This window comes from Buteo buteo, chromosome 2 (assembly GCF_964188355.1).
Source record: "Buteo buteo chromosome 2, bButBut1.hap1.1, whole genome shotgun sequence".
NCBI classification, from domain to species: Eukaryota; Metazoa; Chordata; class Aves; order Accipitriformes; family Accipitridae; genus Buteo; species Buteo buteo.
In genome coordinates, this window is record NC_134172.1 from 57,000,793 (window position 1) to 57,017,548 (window position 16,756).

General features: G+C 42.9%; 1 protein-coding gene across 1 annotated transcript; it reads right to left on the minus strand.

Moving 5' to 3' along the window:
* Positions 1–8,935: 8,935 nt before the first annotated feature.
* Positions 8,936–16,550, minus strand: EIF1B (eukaryotic translation initiation factor 1B). Its single transcript, XM_075055714.1, has 4 exons — positions 16,207–16,550; positions 12,590–12,753; positions 11,781–11,882; positions 8,936–11,200 (listed from the first exon to the last, which is right to left on the minus strand). The coding sequence occupies exons 1-4, from the start codon at positions 16,235–16,237 to the stop codon at positions 11,156–11,158; spliced, it is 342 nt and encodes a 113-aa protein (XP_074911815.1). The 5' UTR covers positions 16,238–16,550; the 3' UTR covers positions 8,936–11,155.
* Positions 16,551–16,756: the final 206 nt, after the last annotated feature.

Consider the following 16,756-nt stretch of genomic DNA (forward strand, 5'->3'; position numbering starts at 1 on the left):
AATTAATATACTCACAATACTAGGAAAAAATAATAAAATCATTCAGTACTTTCTTACATTGCAGGAAATGCTATTGATTTATTTACTTGAAAGATTCCCCACCAGGTATCAGGAAGTCTCTCCACATGTGAGCTGATGTTAGGCTACATTTTGGACTAGAGCTTGTTCTGCAATACAGCTGCATGGACAGCAGCAGGGACGCCGCCGGACCCAAGCAATTTACACCCGCTGGCTGTGGTTTGAGATCTTACCAATGGCAAGATCAGTCAGGGCCTTTGGCAGGAAAGAGCCCTTACAGCTGTAGGGTAGGACATTATTCTCATGGAACGTACTTTCAGGTCCATGGGGGCTGAACCAACCAAGTTTCTCCAGCAAGTGCTGGAGAAGGGCCAATTTGTTTTCCTCCATCACTGAGCCTAGCTTACACTCCTGTATACCAGCCTCAGCAAAGACAGGAAACATGTCTGTGCCTCTTCAGGGTCTCAGCCCAAAGCAGTTGCCCAGTGAGAAAAGGTGCGTCTCGGAGAGAGGGCTGCAATGAACTTCATGTCAAGCTGGTCTGATGGTCGGCAGCACAAGCTGTGGCTGCTTGGCCGAGCGAGGAATAGGCAGTGAACAGCCTAGTCCCTTCCTGCATGTCACAGACCCAAAATACAGGCAGGATCTCTGTATCAGCCCAGAGGGGTTAACTTCTCCCCACACTCCCAAACCTGGTCTCCCACCATTGACAATGCAGCTGTACCTGTTTGGTTTTGTTACACAGTGAGGCTGGTTGAAATGAACTACAAAATCACAGTGCATCCCACCACCAGCCCTAAGGGCATCAAACACTGACACCAACAACGCCTGCTGAGAGAGTCCACAAGCATCTAAAACGCCCAAGCAGAGGGGTCAGCATCCCTGCTTTGACATTATTTTAGGAAAACAGGCTCAAAATTACCAACACATTTCTCTGGAGCCGTATCTTGGCACGATGCAGCATTGATTGCAATCACATGCCCACGAACTAGGATCTCACTTGATGCAAGTCATCTACCCATTGGATATAACCAGCTCCAGAGTTTCAGAAACTCTGATCTCGTGGACACAGTGTACTTTCTAACTGTGTAATCTCGTAAGTCATTGTACTGTAGCTGATGCTTTACTCTTGGAAAACAATAAAAAAAAAAAAGGTTAACATACAAAAGGAAGGTTTCAGTTTTACAAAGCTCCCTTTATGCACCTGAATCCTGCTCAGGTCAAGAGAAAGACTGCTACTGACTCATAACAGCGTTTGAATTGAGTGCTGAATTAGAAACTACATTTTGTACAATTTCAGCTCAGGAAAGAACTAGCTTCCTAAAAGATCACACGGTGACAACTTTTATCCTTTCTTGGCAAAAGTCCTAGGAGTACTTTCCAACACTCACCAAATCAGAGCATTTTTCTCTTTTGTAACAGTTTTAATAAAAGCCAACTATAGTTTTGATCCTATAGATGTTAAAAACTGGTTTCAGCCTTCTTTCATGACCGAAACACCCACTGAAATCCAAAGTGGTGCGAATGTTTGAGGAGCCCATCTCTAATGGGCTGCTTCCAACTCTGACAGCCTTGGGAGAGGAACAGGTCCCCAGGCATTGTCCATACCCAGATCCACTCAAATGGGCTTAGCCAGTCTGGGGTGGCACTGGAGAGGACCATCATCCGTACAACTTCTGATCCCTAAAGTTGCCTCCTCTAACTTCTGCCATGTTTTTGAATAGCTTTTTCAATGCTGGTTCCCTACTGCTCTTCCCTGTAGGCAGCTGGGTCTGGCACGCAGTCACTCCCATTGCCTCCATGCATATGTGCACTGAGCTCCTCTCCTCAGCCTCGTTCCAGCAGACCCAACACCATCTCTGAGCCTGCAGAGAACTAAGTGGACAAGTGACTCCTTAAACCCCAAAATCAAATAATTTCCTGCCGATTCATCTCCCAGAACTGGCTTGCTGTCAAGAAAAGGGACAGCACTAGCTGGCAGAAACTGGAGATGAACAGAGGCAGGTCCACCTCTTTCTGCGGCACCTTGCCATGAGCTGACTTTTGCCTGTTATGAAGCCGTAGCTGTCATCTCCTGCCTCTCCCAGCAGAATTCTTTCTACTCTCTGAAGTGGTGCACTGGGACTCTGTTCCTCACACTTCTTGCACAGGGCTCTGTGGTAAGCATGCACTGGGCTACGAGTGGTTGATGATGTGCAGCCACTGTAGGGAAGGGGTACATCTAAGGACAGATTTCAGATCTTTTCCCTCTCAGGCAGAGGAGATTTGGGGTACAGTTTCACAGGGGTTATGCCTGCAACTACCCGGGAATTTTACCAAATTTTCCCCTCTGCATTCCCCCATCTAAGATTTACAGTCATTTTTCCTGTTTTCAGCATTTGCTGTCTTCCAGTGACATCTAGAGCTAGAGACTGGAAACAGCAAGCTGGCCATTTACACAAGCATTGTTTAAAACATATTTCAAGCTGATAAAACTGGTTTGTTTGCTATAGAGACCAATTATTTAATTGCTGTAGAAAAAAAAAAAGCCCAGGAGTCCCCTATCTACCCCAGAAACTTAAAAAAAAAATTTCTCATGGCAGAATTTGTAATTTTAAAAATTTTTTGTTGTAATCTCCTGATAACTATTTGTAAAACTTCAATAGTGCAATGGACGCAAACCTATACATCTTAAATAAGCCAACGGCTGAAGGAACAATTGCAATTAAGATCACGGGAAAAGCACCTCACATGTTTTGCAGGATTAATGCATCATACTTGAGGCCCATTCCTCAGCTCATGTGCATTAGCATGAATTTCATAAAGTGGAAACAAGAGACATGGCACTGATTGACACATTTCACGCTGGTACAAAGAATTCAAGGAACAAAGCCGAAGCAGCAGCAAGTCTTCCTGCTGTGCCTTCATTTCTTTACTGGAGGAGCAGGCAGGCTTCCTCCAGAGCATAGCCAGGGACAGCCAAGCAGGATGAGACAGAAATTGCACTATGTGCCTGTATAATACACCGCATCAGATGCAGAAATGTATAGGCTAGCTCTTTTAAAACAGGCTTGGTGTGACTGTAGAATCTACATCTGCTCTGGATTTCCTCCTGTAAAATTAGACTTCCTAATTCTTCACGACCCATGAGAACAAAAGAATCCTGTGCTAATTAATTCCTGGACCTTTGGAGAGCCCCCCAAAATATGCATCTCTGATGGCAGGAGGAAACATGGAACATATTCTTAGAAGGAGAAGACATCAATAGAAGTCCTTATACATGTACCAGGGGCTTGTGTGTCCAAATCCAAAGTATTTAAATCTGCTCACATGGAAAAAGTGTGGAGAGGGTGAGGACAGAGGCAAGCTGCTGGCTTCTCAAGATCTTTTGCTCCGATCAGATGGAGCTGTGCCAGCTGAGGCCCAAATTTCAGTGAACAGGAAAAACTCTGTCCAAAAGTAAAGGTCAAGTAAACTTTTGAAAAATAAGTCAGTGGATGCTTCACCAGTATCAGCACTACAAGATGCGACCCTGAAAATATGGTCTGTCCAACTCTACTAACTTCAGGGCAATTTCTCTTGCTCCGTATCCGCGAAGGAACTGGAAAAAAAGACCATCCCGTTGCTCCCAGCAGCCACTTTGCGAGATCACTAAACCACTATAGAAAGCAGAAATCACAAGCCAAGCCTTTTGTTTCTGTTTTTGCCACCTCTGCTGTTCCCATCACACAGCAGTGCTGCTCAGCAGCCAGAGCCGGCGGCCCATCCTGGGGCAGCGATATGCAACTTGCAGGTTCTTGGCATTCAGGAGAGCAGCACCAATTGCAGCAGGCTTTCTCAAAGCTCACACAACCTGTGCTGCGCCTTCCACAGAGGACCTGGGAAAAAGCACTGCTTCAGGGCTGATTTGGGGCACTGAAATAAATACAGCAAGAACTCTTCTGGCAGGAAATGCCTCTTAAGGTAACACAAGACAGGCTTCAATTTTAATAGCTTCTTTGCAGAAATCTAACACCCAAATCATGTACTTGGAAGATTCTCACTTTGTCTCCTTATATTCAATTTTTTCAGCTAGGCTTTCCCTTTAAAGCACCCCTAATGCCTTCCTCCTGAAAATACACTTTAACAACATGAACATTAGTAGCCCGAAATCAAATTGAGACAGCGAGACGTTAGAAACTAATAGGAGATTAGAGATCATCTCCTATAAAATTTAGGTGACTGGGGACAGGAGGGTGCAACTGAGTAAACAGAGCTAAGAATACAGCCTAGACACAAATTTCAAGTAACACATCACCACTTGCTTTTCATAACAGCCTGTAGAGCCTTGAGACAGTATATAAAGGGGTATTACCATTTTAAGCATGTTTCCTTTGCATTCCTACTGCCTGTAGCCTCATCCAGCAACATGCAGCTGCTAGCAACAGGGTGCTCTTGCTTTTGTATATAACTTGTGTCCTCAGATGCTTGTTTGCTGTTTTCTAAATGTTGGCCTGGATGATTTCTAGAACCCTACAGGTTGGTTTGGTTTTTTTTCCCCTGTGAATCTCCACAGCAGACAACTGTCAATTTTCCCTGTTCAGAGGATACTGCCTTGAAGTTGTTAGGATACTACTTTTATCACACAGACAAAAAGTAATTAAAGAGCTGTAGGGACAGACCCACAGTAGATGTCCATTTCTGCATGGTCACATCACATCCCATCACCAGAGTGCCCTGGTATTTTGAACTTATTGCCAGAGACCCAGCTGCATATGTGTCTGAACTGCTGAGAACCAGCCAAGACCTGGATATCATGCAGCTGCTTCTGTGCAGTACAAACCCCAAGGCAGCAGACACTGCCGCGTTCAGACTGGCTTCAGGTAGAAGCAACCTGAAGGGCCCTGCATTGCTCTACTTGAAAGCAAGATGCAGGCACCTCCTTCCCTCTCACCCTCTGCAGAAAACCCTTTTTATCTTCCATAGCATTACTGAAGGATGATCTAGTTTCAGTGTGACTTAAGCCAGCACTGGAATTGACTTCTATTACCAGGAGAAATGAAAGAATTTGATGACCCCTGGAGATGTTCCTCCTCTCGGTGCCCTTTAAAAAAGCTTAGCATGGAAGACAGTGATGGGTGAGGATTCCAGGCCCAGTTACTTTCAAACAGAGCACTGTTCACAATATTTTTTTTATGAAGTAAAAGCACTACTGGACAATCAGAAAGTTGCTCCATGCCACTGCAAAATCTTACCTAAAGGAAAGTTAGGTAAGGAAGGAAAACACTCTTATTTCAATATTCCCTAAGGACCTTTTTCATACTAATTCATATCAATTATCTTGAATAATGCATGGCTGAATTTACAGGTTACTATTTACTAAAGGAACCTTTAAAACAGTGGTTTTGTTTTGCATCTTCAAGTCCTAATGCAGATCTGGGCTTTGAGTTACAGGTGTAACTCAAAGATACTGACAGCATCAGATATGGACAAGTATCAGTTTGCAAGGCCATCTTTTTTCACCAGTGTTACCAAGCACAGATGTGTTGATATCACCGATGACTGTTCGGTCTGTTTATTGAGGTGTAGCCCATCACTCATCACGAGGTACCCCCATCACACAGGTAATCTAACTTTCTCTGTTGGAGAGTAGCTAAAGGCTGCTTCCTTTACAACAGGAGCTGCCCTTCAGTAGATTTTTCCAGCAGGACTCTTGGGAATAGACCATTTTTAACCTTTCCTACCCCAAAGCTATTCTCTGATTACATATCCAATGCATTTATGTAATTTGCTGGGTTTACCTAAAAGAGCAACCTTCTAGTTAATTTGTGGGACAGCTACTGAACTGCTGCATCACCTCTTCCATGGGGTTAGCTGTGCCATCACGATTCTCAAGGCTTGTTTGTCCGTACTGTAGGAACAGTGTTGTCTCCCTGCCCAATTGTCAGAGGGACCACAAACACAGCTGACAGCTAAACCCTGTCTTTGAGGAGCATGACTGTTCTACTTGCAACCACATCTGCTGAATTCAGCTGCTCGTAACTTAAGAGAACTGAGCCTGGACCATGGGGGTTTTTTTCTGCATAATCATAGCAAAGATGGCCTAAAATGGAAAAAAAAAGTGCATTTATTATATACACAAGTACTTTTAATCAGACCCCAAATTAATTTCAGAAATGTGCTGTCACATTTCAATGATGCAAGACGTTCTAAAATAGCTGAGACCAAACTTGAGCACACGTTACTGGCTTCATCTTCAAACACTGTGCATTCTGCTTATTCAAGAAATTAGGTGATCCTCTTCTACCCAAAATTTTAGACCTCAAGCCAATATGATTACCTTGTTTTAGAGCTATGATATCCCAGTACAAGTCACAAAATTTTTAAGATGGTTAGTACAGACTATGGTCGAAATTTGAAAGAGGAAATATAACATTTCTTGACAAAATCAAAGCTGATTACAAGATCACATACATCACTATTACACTACTTCTGTCTTCCACCCAAAAAAATAGTCCTCCTTAATAACAGCATAAAATTCCATTTGTTTTAGAAAAGCATACATAAAATAACATTGGTACATTTTATTTCAAAAGACTTTGTCTCAACTCTCTAGCAATACTCCATACAGGTTAAGACTTGTTCATAAAGAGATCAATCACAGGCATGTAGTAAACATTAAAAAGGCATGCCAAGTACAAATCCTTTTTTTTTTTTTTAAATGTAAACTGGAAACAGTAGGCATGAAGCATCTGTACAGCAAACATAAAACCAACTATGTCATTTTTCCCTTACTCATCTCAAGAGCTTTTGATCTGGCAACTGGAAAATAACCTTCATGTTGCCGTGCATGGGAGACACGTTCCTAATTAAAATGAGTATGGATTTATGAAGAGTCTTAGGAGGAAGGCAGATTCTTAGTACTTAAACACACATGACCCTCTAAGCCCACTTCCATTTCCCTAGTGGCAGTAGCACACTAATTAGAGGAACACTCAGTGACATTAATGAACACTGAACACACCAAAAGTGACAGTAACCCCTACTGTGTCCCAAAGTAATCTATAAAGAGGCCTCCCCCATTCTTTAACTGGCTAAATACCAATCTTGTACATACTTTCACATAGTAAGAGGAACAACTGAGCCACTTTAAATGAGGGTGTATCACATGGATCCTGTGCACTAGAGCCTTCCAGGAGGATTAAGAAAAAGATAATTGCTGATCGGAACTGAAGGTACATCTGTCCTATACTGTAAAATTAGACTAATACAGCCTGTAACAGTGCAGCACATTAGATAAGATCTTACAAAAACTACAAACAGGGTATTGCACTGCAGCAAGGATATCCACTTACTGGCAAGTCTGTAAATACATATGCATCTTCAAGGCAACTACATACCGATTATAAGCAGGATGGCAGTATAAGACAAAATGCAGAGCTCTGCTTGATTATTATTTTTTCAAATATTTAAAAATTAAGCTTCAACAACTCTTCACAACTTTAAGTTTTACAATGGCTTTAGATATATTTAGAACCTTAAATGCCAAACTCTCAAGCAGTTTAATTAGGATTTTTAAAGATACAGAAATAACAATGTTATAGAGGTCTTGCAGTCCAGGAGAACCTAAGTTAATGAAAACAGACTTAAGATACAAACTTACTTCCTAAAGTGTTTTTTTTTTGTGGGGTTCCCTCCTCCCTCTCCAAAAAAGTTCTCTCAAACAAAATGCTTTTTATTTAGGCTGTGCAAGAATGCAGTACAGGAAATAAGGTTTAAGCAAAGCCACTGGACCAATGAATAGCACGCACACATAATCTGGGCACTATTCTTTTCAAAGGTTCTTTCCCTTGAGAAAATTACTGCTCATCTGCCCATAGCTGCACTCGTCACACTCATCTCTGAAACACATGGTCAGATTTAGCAGATCACAGGTGAAGATCAAGGGCCTGATAATTCACACAAGAGGAAGTAGGCAGCTTACAGACTTAAATTACTAAATCTCATCTTCTACAAACAGGGACTGCTACCACCATTTGGTAAACGATGGTTTCACTGTTCATAGCTGCATTAAGTAGACGTAGGCTCTGAACAGACAATTCAATGAATTTATTTATGCAACACCTTATTCCAATGTATCAGCTGAAAGAGTCAGCTACAACAGCCTAATACAACTATGAACAGCAAGGATGTGAATTTGAAATGGCAGCTCCTACATCCAACTGCAGCTTGTGGTTAAGCCTAGATATCACTAAGAAGGCAGTCTTGGTTTGGAGATCTTCACTGAAGGACACGGACTTAACAATATTCCAACAAAAAAAAACAAGCTGCTACTCTTTGCAGTCTGAGCTTGCCTAGTCTCAAGTCCTACTAGTAGGTTTTAAAAGTGTTTTCTATTATTAGCTCCCTTTTACTGCCTCGACATTTATGGGCCACATCCTTTACCATTTTTTAACCTATTTTGGAACAGATAGAAAGACTGAAACCTGTCTTCACTGTGAAAACAGGTTTTCATGGCAGTAATTCAAACAGCTCTTTCCCAACGTCTTCCATGCTCTTCAGCATTCTTGAAACACAGATACATATTCCAAATAGGCTGAGCTTTGACAAAGAAGTTTCAGCATAAGATGATAATAAATGAAATTGTTGAAGCCCTTCCTCCAGAACGTGCAAAGAGGCTTGGGCTTGTAACAAGACCAGTTACAATCTTATTGATACACTGTTCTAGTTTAAAACACTTCAAGGACAAACATTTCTGCTTTCCTTCTACAAAGATTAAATTGTTTGTTGCCACAACAAATCTCATCTATTTAAACTTCAATTGTGTTACTTCTTATTCCCTCTTCTTTTAATTTTGGTCAAAGGTCAAAACACAAACAGCTCCACTAGAGCATAAAACCAAGACACCTATCAACTGCAAGATTCCTCCCACCAGAAAGGACTTCTAAATGAGGAGAAAGAAAACAAAGGTTTTTATTTCACATAGAATGACTATGGAGAAATGACTCAAGCTTAGGTAGTAAAAGTTAATGGAATGCCATCTGAAATGAAGAGTGACTCAGTAACACATGAGACTTGCTAATCATTTGTTAATCTCCAATTCAAAAACCACCAGAAGTACTTACATAATACCAGTGAAACAGGAGAAGATACTGCTTGTTTTTCCTCTTGAGCAGGAGAGCAAGCTCTAAATAAGAACATCTGTTTGTCTGGCATTTCAGAAAATGAAAATCACTAAGTGCTAGGTACTCCCAAAGGATTCATTACCTTAGCACCTATGAATCAGGACTAGGTAAACTTGCAGTACAATGATTTTATTCTGCTAATGTGCAAGACTTGCTAAAGACTTATTCTTTGGATTTTCCTTCTGTGTGCTGGCATTTCATGTTTTGCAGCAGGCATTCCCTCCTCCTCCTCTTGAACACATTATACCTTAACAGTATACAATCTTCTGGAACATCCTTTGTCTGGAACAGTTAAGATCTGTAACACCAGGCAGAATTTGTGGAGATTGAGAGACTGGACACTGGATTCTTACAGGTGGAATTGTCTAGACCAGACAGAGAAAGAAATTGTCATATGAATGCTCTATAATGCCCCCTAATTGTTGCTAGTGCCATAAAGATTCATATCTAAATTCAGAAATCTAAAAAAAAAAGTTCAAATGAGTTAAAATTTAGCATTTCTGTTTAGAAAGTCAAGTCTGAACAGGAAAAAAAGCATAGGCACAGGTGATATTAAGTAATATAGTTTTGCCTATTCTTGATGTTTACTTAGGTAGTCATCAATTTTTATTTTTTATGAATAAGTTATAAGTCTTAGCAGTAAAGAAATGTCTCTTTCTTCCTTTCCAGAGAATGCATTATATTACAAGAAGTTCTTTTTAACATTTCCCACTATTTTTACCATTTCTCAGCTCAGCATGTTTTGAAATGTTTCAGAGAAAATTTCCATGCCTGTCTCACAAGGAAGATAAGTTTTGCATGTTTCACCAAATGAAGTAATTTCATTCTGTAAAGAGACATCTCTTAAAAGCAGAATACCAAATGCCTACAGCTAAGTAAAACTAGATGAAAAGCATGGTGGAACAAACCTATTATAACTTCAGATAACACTGAATAAATTGCCTGCTAAAAAAGTAGGCTAAATCAGCTTTCTGTAGTAACACCCAAACCCCACTACAAACCCCTCCATATTAAACGTTAATCACAGCAAAACTTTTCATACCAGGGAAAAGAAAAAAAAAGGTGAAAAGGTTAGCATAGAGCCTCTTCCCTTCTTTACTTCTGCAGCTAACACTACTAGCTAACTAAAGCGCTGTGCTTGCCAATGTTAAAGGCACAGTCATGGCAGAAGCTAACTCAATGTCTTTTCCCTTCACTCAGTGACAGAAGAGATACAAAGTCCCATGCATTTCCTTCAAATGTTTTGGGATTACTATGCAAGACCTAGATGTTTAGCATGTTATCAGTAACAGCAGCCTTAAGGAGTTCAGCTTATTTTAGTCCTACTATGCTTAACACTAATACTTCATAGTCACTGCAGTAAATTTTAGAGAAGATCCAGTTACTTACTCAGCAAACAATTTATGTCTTATCATGCTGCTACTAAGATACACCTACACAAAAGACTTTAAAGCTCTAGTCTTACAGCTACAGGATAAGATCACATCAGGCTAATCTACTGATTAATTAGCTAATACTTTATTGTGTAGATTTTCCAATTTATTCAATCAGCAGTGAGCTACACTTGGCACAAATCAGTTAAGCCAGTCTTTAGTAAGGCTGCTTATGCTAGTTTAAAACTTAAGCTAAAGCATTTCAGATATCCCAGAAAATATATGAATAGACTTTTATTTTTAAGCAACAACACACTCTATTGTAATACAACCCACACATTTCAGTCAGGTGGTGAGTACTCAACTGAACAATCATTGCTAAAACATTTCCATTGGAAATGTGTTAAAGTTCACAAGTGTCTTCATTACCACCTTACTGAAGTTTTCTTATGTGTTTCTAGTCTATACACCACATGTTTCACGCAGTCATGCAAATGTGAATCAAATTTTAAATGTTCAGGTAACAGGGAAGTCCATTCACTGCAAAGATTCATTTTTCACAGGAGAGCCAGGCTAGGTAAGACCAAATACTGCAGGGTTCTTCATGAGAGTACAGGTATTTTAGAAACCATGAACTTTCAGTTGTTCTTCCTTGACAATGCCAATCTAAAGGAGAAAAGCAACATATTTCAGTAAATCTTACCCACTTAGGATATTAACAGTGATATCAAGTTACTACAACTTTATGCTCTGATTAAAGAAACTGCAATACAGTATATACTCAATAAAGCAGTTTTCTAGTTTTCAGAATGTTTCTGGGCCAAGCAGAATAACTGAATACACAAAACAGAAAATCTAACCAGACATCTGACTCGTTCTGTAGTACAAGCACTTATTCTTTGACAGTGTAACATCTCTGCATCATGATTTACATCAGTAAGCCTCTTTCCTCCATAGTGTTTTCAGTCTCAGAGTTATGGTTTGCATCAAACACTTCATTTTACAAATGAAGAACTCGAGTTGCGCTGCCAGAGAACAAGTGGTCTGTTGTAGCAGGGTAAATGCATTCTACAATGCTTTTGATTCTTACCAGAGGTTTACTCTCATTCTGCAAGCATCACTTTACTTTTTGGCTGAAAATACAAAGGAACTAAAGGGGACATCTTCAGCTGCTTAATTAACATCAGTGCCACCTGCCACTCTATTGCTTCCAGAGAGGTTTAGATATTTATCTGCAGTCCCTCACCTCCAAGAGGAATTGGCAAATGTTCTTCCTCTGGTCACCTTGAAGCTGGATAACTTCACCGTATTCAGGATGTTCAATCACAGTACCATTACAAGCAAATTTCTAGAGAGAAACATTCGTATTATAAGACATCTGATGTACATTATGATTTTGCTTAGTAAGTCTTTTCAGCAGAATTTTGTCACAGGGGCTGCTTACTAAATTCTGATGCCAAGCAAGGCAAAGGCTAGATCTGTTTTACACTGGTTTTGAGAGCAAATGCAATATACCTGCTGACGCATACAGACACAAACTAAGCTGCTGATGGTAAATTCAGGCAAAGACAGGATTAGCTGCTGTGCAGAAGAAACTGGCCAACACTCATTACAAGAATGGAAAACAAAGTCATCAGATACAGCCTTTCAACTCCACACTATTTTAAAATAAATATTTTCATCCTGGTGAAACTCAAGATCTCTATTTTCAACAGCAACCCAGCTATGACAGAAGCAGGAATGCAAAACCAGTTCTACTTTAAACTGATTTTATTCTTCACATCAACAAAGCCAGGTATCTGTGCAATTTTAATGAAACATTCGGAATATATTTTACTTACTTCTTTATAGGAAGAAATATTTAACTTTTTAGCAAAAATGAGTGTCTGGTGACACAGGAGTTTTGAGAAAGACAAGGAAAGGGATCAACCTGAATATGAAAGTGATGTGTACTAGCAAGAACAAAATAAAACAAACATTCCATTACTTAGTATTGAAAGCTATCATACTCCTTTATATAATATCTTTATGATCAAATCAAATCAGCAACTTCACCTTTTTGAAAGCTTTCACAAGTTTCTTCTTGTCATAATCATCTGCAATTCCCTGAACAGTTGTTAGTGTCTTTCTTCCGTTTCGTTGCTGGATCCTTATATGAATATAATCCTCAGTCCCCGCCGGGAGTAAGTCGTCACCCTTTGTTGCATCAGCAAAGGGGTCTGCAGGAAGAAAAAGATTCATGTAATGCCCACAAAGGAAAACACCCAAGCTCAAAACTAACAAATAAGTTTCTCACTTCACAAAGAGCTTGATTTAGCGGATAATCTTGCTGTTTTCTCCCTCTTTAAAAACACACTGTTAAAATCAGAGTACTTTTTTCTACAGCTGTATTAAGTCTCACCAGTCTACTAACTCAGCATAGTGCTCTCAACTATCACGCTTCCAGTTTCTTCAATGCCTTCCCAGATATAAAAAACTTTCAGCTACAGTATCAATTTACTTCACTATTTCTTGCAAACTGTAAATCCCGAAGCTTTGAACCTGAAAACATGGTTCTGAGAGAACATCAGAGTGCACATAAGTCTTAGACAGCCACAGGCATTTTAAGTGAAATACAGAAGTCTTATCTTTTGTCACATCAGCTGACAAGTACAGACAAATAAAAAAACTCTTATACCCACACTCCTTTACTGGTCCAGAACATAAGTCTTATATCATGACAACTACCATGCTAACAGCATTTTAAGGCATGGATGTAATTCTTGGCTACTAATGTAAACAAAAAATGGCAACAGACACTAACAGATGTCAGAGGCTGGCTGTAATCTAGCACCTCTGCCAGTCAGTAGTTTTAGGCAAGAATTGTAACAACATTTTAGGCTTTACTATAGAAAGGTCAGTTCTCAAATTCTTCCAAGTTTAAATTTATCTAGCACAGGTGAAACCAGAAGGCATTTAGGAAGAAGGGTGTGATGGGTTGACCCTGGCTGGATGCCAGGTGCCCACCAAAGCCACTCTATGACTCCCCCCTCTTCAACTGGACAGGGGAGAGAAAAATGTAATGAAAGGCTCAGGAGTCAAGATAAGGACAGGGAGAGATCACTTACTAATTACTATCATGGGGAAAATGAATTTATTACCAATCGACCAGAGTAGGGTAATGAGAAATAAAACCAAATCTTAAACCACCTTCCACCTACCCCTCCCTTCTTCCCAAGCACATCTTCACTCCAAATTCTCTACCTCCTCCCTGCAGCGGCACAGGGGGATGGGGAATGAGGGTTGAAGTCAGTTCATCACATGTTATCTCTGCCGCTCCTTCCTCCTCAGGGGGAGGACTCCTCACTCTTCCCCTGCTCCAGCGTGGGGTCCCTCCCACAGGCTGCAGTTCTTCATGAACTGCTCCAATGTGGGTCCCTTCCACAGGGCGCAGTCCTTCAGGAGCACACTGCTCCAGTGTGGGTCCCCCATGGGGTCACAAGTCCTGCCAGAAAACCTGCTCCAGGGTGGGCTCCTCTCCATGGGGCCACAGGTCCTGCCAGGAGCCTGCTCCAGCGTGGGCTTCCCACGGAATCACAGCCTCCTTCGGGCACCCACCTGCTCCAGCGTGGGGTCCTCCGTGGGCTGCAGGTGGATATCTGTTCCACCATGGACCTCCCTGGGCTGCAGGGGGACAGCCTGCCTCACCATGGTCTTCACCATTGGCTGCAAGGGGAATCTCTGCTCTGGAACCTGGAGCACCTCCTCCACTCCTTCTTCAATGACCTTGGTGTCTACAGGGTTTTTTTCTTTCACATGCTCTCACTCCTCTCTCCAGCTGCAGTTTCTGTTCCGCAGCAACTTTCTTCCCCCTTTTTAAATACGTTATCCCAGAGGCGCTACCACCATCACTCATGGGGTTGGCCTTGGCTGGCCCTGGCTCTGTCAGACATGGGGGAAGCTTCTAGCAGCTTCTCACAGAAGTCACCCCTGTAGCACCCCGCTACCAAAACCTTGCCATGCAAAGCAAGCCCAATACGCTGGGTTTCCAGGTTATACTTCTTACTCTCTGTTCTCCACAATAACATATTTAATGCTCACTCTATCAAGAAATTTTATAACTGCACAAGTTTCCTAATCAGTAGCTCCAAATAAATCTTGAAGCATGAAGTACTTTAAGTAATTTTTTGTAAAGACAAATCACAAGTAATTTTTTGATACTAATCAGAATCACGTTGAAGAGTCCATCTTCAGAAAGCATAGGTTCAACAGCCACGCAAGCTACAATTTCCCAAACTTCCATCCAAAACTCAAACCTAAAAACACTGATGAAGTTTTGCCATCCACTCGAAACAAATGCCCCAAGAGTAAAACTTCAGCAGAAATAGGAAAAGAAGTAGCTCAGCTGCAGACAGGCTGACCCTTGTAGAAAAAAGAATGATGAGCATTAAAGGCACTGAAAGCAGCATAAGGATGCAAGCACCAAGGAAAGAAGTACAGCACAAGAGAAGCTTGACTGGCTTGATTTCTACTAAGGCATTAAAACAGACTGAATTTCACTGTGCCTCACAGCTTGTGGGGCAAACACTAATAGAAAATTTCAGTCAAAGAAAAGGTGAAAAAAAAAAGAGGACTCTGTCACAAAGATCACTTGGCAAAGTTTAGGATTCTAAGTTGGAGATAAGCCAGCGCTGTAAGGTATTAACATTGGATCGCTTCAAACAAATCTTTTGGGCAGCACCTTCCAAAGCATGGGATCAGCTCCCAAACTGTGATTAACATAACCTTCTCACAGGGCTTGTATGTGTAGAAGATTAGAGACAAAACTGAGACCAAAAGCCTGGCAACATTATTGTATAAAGTGTTAACTTACTCATTTCTGTTGCCTATAGATAAGGAAGGTGGAGAACTATGGCCAAGCATGTCAAACTTCCCTGCTAATAGAAAAGAAATGACCTACCATCTGTATAGCTCGATCTATAGGAACAATACCTTTTGCAGGGCACGTATCGGGTTTTGGGACATTGGTAAGGATAAGATGAGGCAGCAAATCAACAAGCAATTGGAACTGAGGAAATGCTTTCCTTCCTTAGCAGAGGATACGAACCCTAGATTCCCTCTGCCCACAAAGATTACAACTTTGGGACGGCAGAGTTGACAGAAAAGCCCAGTTCGGGGTGCTACCAGACATCCAGGCACACAGGGCAGTATCGCGTGTCAGAGCATCTCCTCCGGGAGCGGCAAGGGAGCAAACGGAGAGGGAGACGAGCCTCCTACCCCACGCCTGTCGGCTGCACACACACACTGCATGTCCCGAGGCCGGCACGGCGGCAGGACAAGGACGAGCAGCCAGAGCTGCCTTTACAGAGTCAGCTGCGCAGCGCCGGGGACGGCAGCGGCTCAGCAACGGCTTCAATGTCACCTGAGACATGTCACCCCCACCTGGGCGGCGTGGTGGCGGGGGACAACGACGACAGCGGCGCACAAACACCGCACCGGGGCCCTCGGGGAAGCGGCGGCAGGACGATGCCGGGGGACGGGGGCGACAGGACGCACAGCGGGCCGAGGACGGGACGGCGGGGACGGCCGCAGTCGTCCCCCCGCCCCGGGGTGGGTTTGCCGGGGCGGGGGGTGACTGTGGGGCTCCCTGCGGCCGGAGGGGGTGAGAGGTGCCGGCAGGCGGCGGCTCTTACCGAAGGATTGGAGGTTCTGGATAGATGACATGCGACTCTGCGGCGAGAGGCTGGAGCAGCGGGGAAAAGGCCGCGGCTGGGTCCGCCCGGGTCACGTCTCCGGCTCCGCAGTGCCGGCGGGGGCGGGGAGGGGAGGGAGGGGAGGAAGCGAGGGGAGGGATAACAAAAGCAGAGGGAGGGAGGCGAATCTGAGAGGGAGGGAAGGGGGAGAGAAAGGAGTAAAAGGAGGAGAAGGCGCCAAGGGAAATAAAAAGGGGTGGGAGCCCCCCCGCCCCTCAGCCACGGCACACCGCCCCACGCTACCGCTAACGGGCAGCGGCCGCCGTTTTTCCTCATAAAATGGCGGCTCGCCCGGGCCGCGCCAGGCACGTGATGGCCGCCACAGCCCCCGTGCTGCCCCACGGGAAGGAGAGTCCCTTTCCCTCCCGTCCCCCCCGCCGCGCGGAGGGTCGCTCCGGGCCCAAGGACTACAGCGCCCAGGGCGCACCGCGGCGGCCGGGGGAGGGGGTGGCGGGGTGCCGGCCTCGCTTCAGGGTCGGGCTGACCCTTC

Bases quoted from the DNA above. Each gene is read 5' to 3' on its own strand.
- EIF1B (XM_075055714.1), bottom strand. From the start codon at position 16,237: ATGTCATCTATCCAGAACCTCCAATCCTTCG. The intron at 12,754-16,206 runs GTAAGAGCCGCC...TTCTTCCTGCAG, and splicing joins CCAGAACCTCCAATCCTTCG to ACCCCTTTGCTGATGCAACA. The intron at 11,201-11,780 runs GTGAGGGACTGC...TTTCTCCTTTAG, and splicing joins TTTGCCAATTCCTCTTGGAG to ATTGGCATTGTCAAGGAAGA.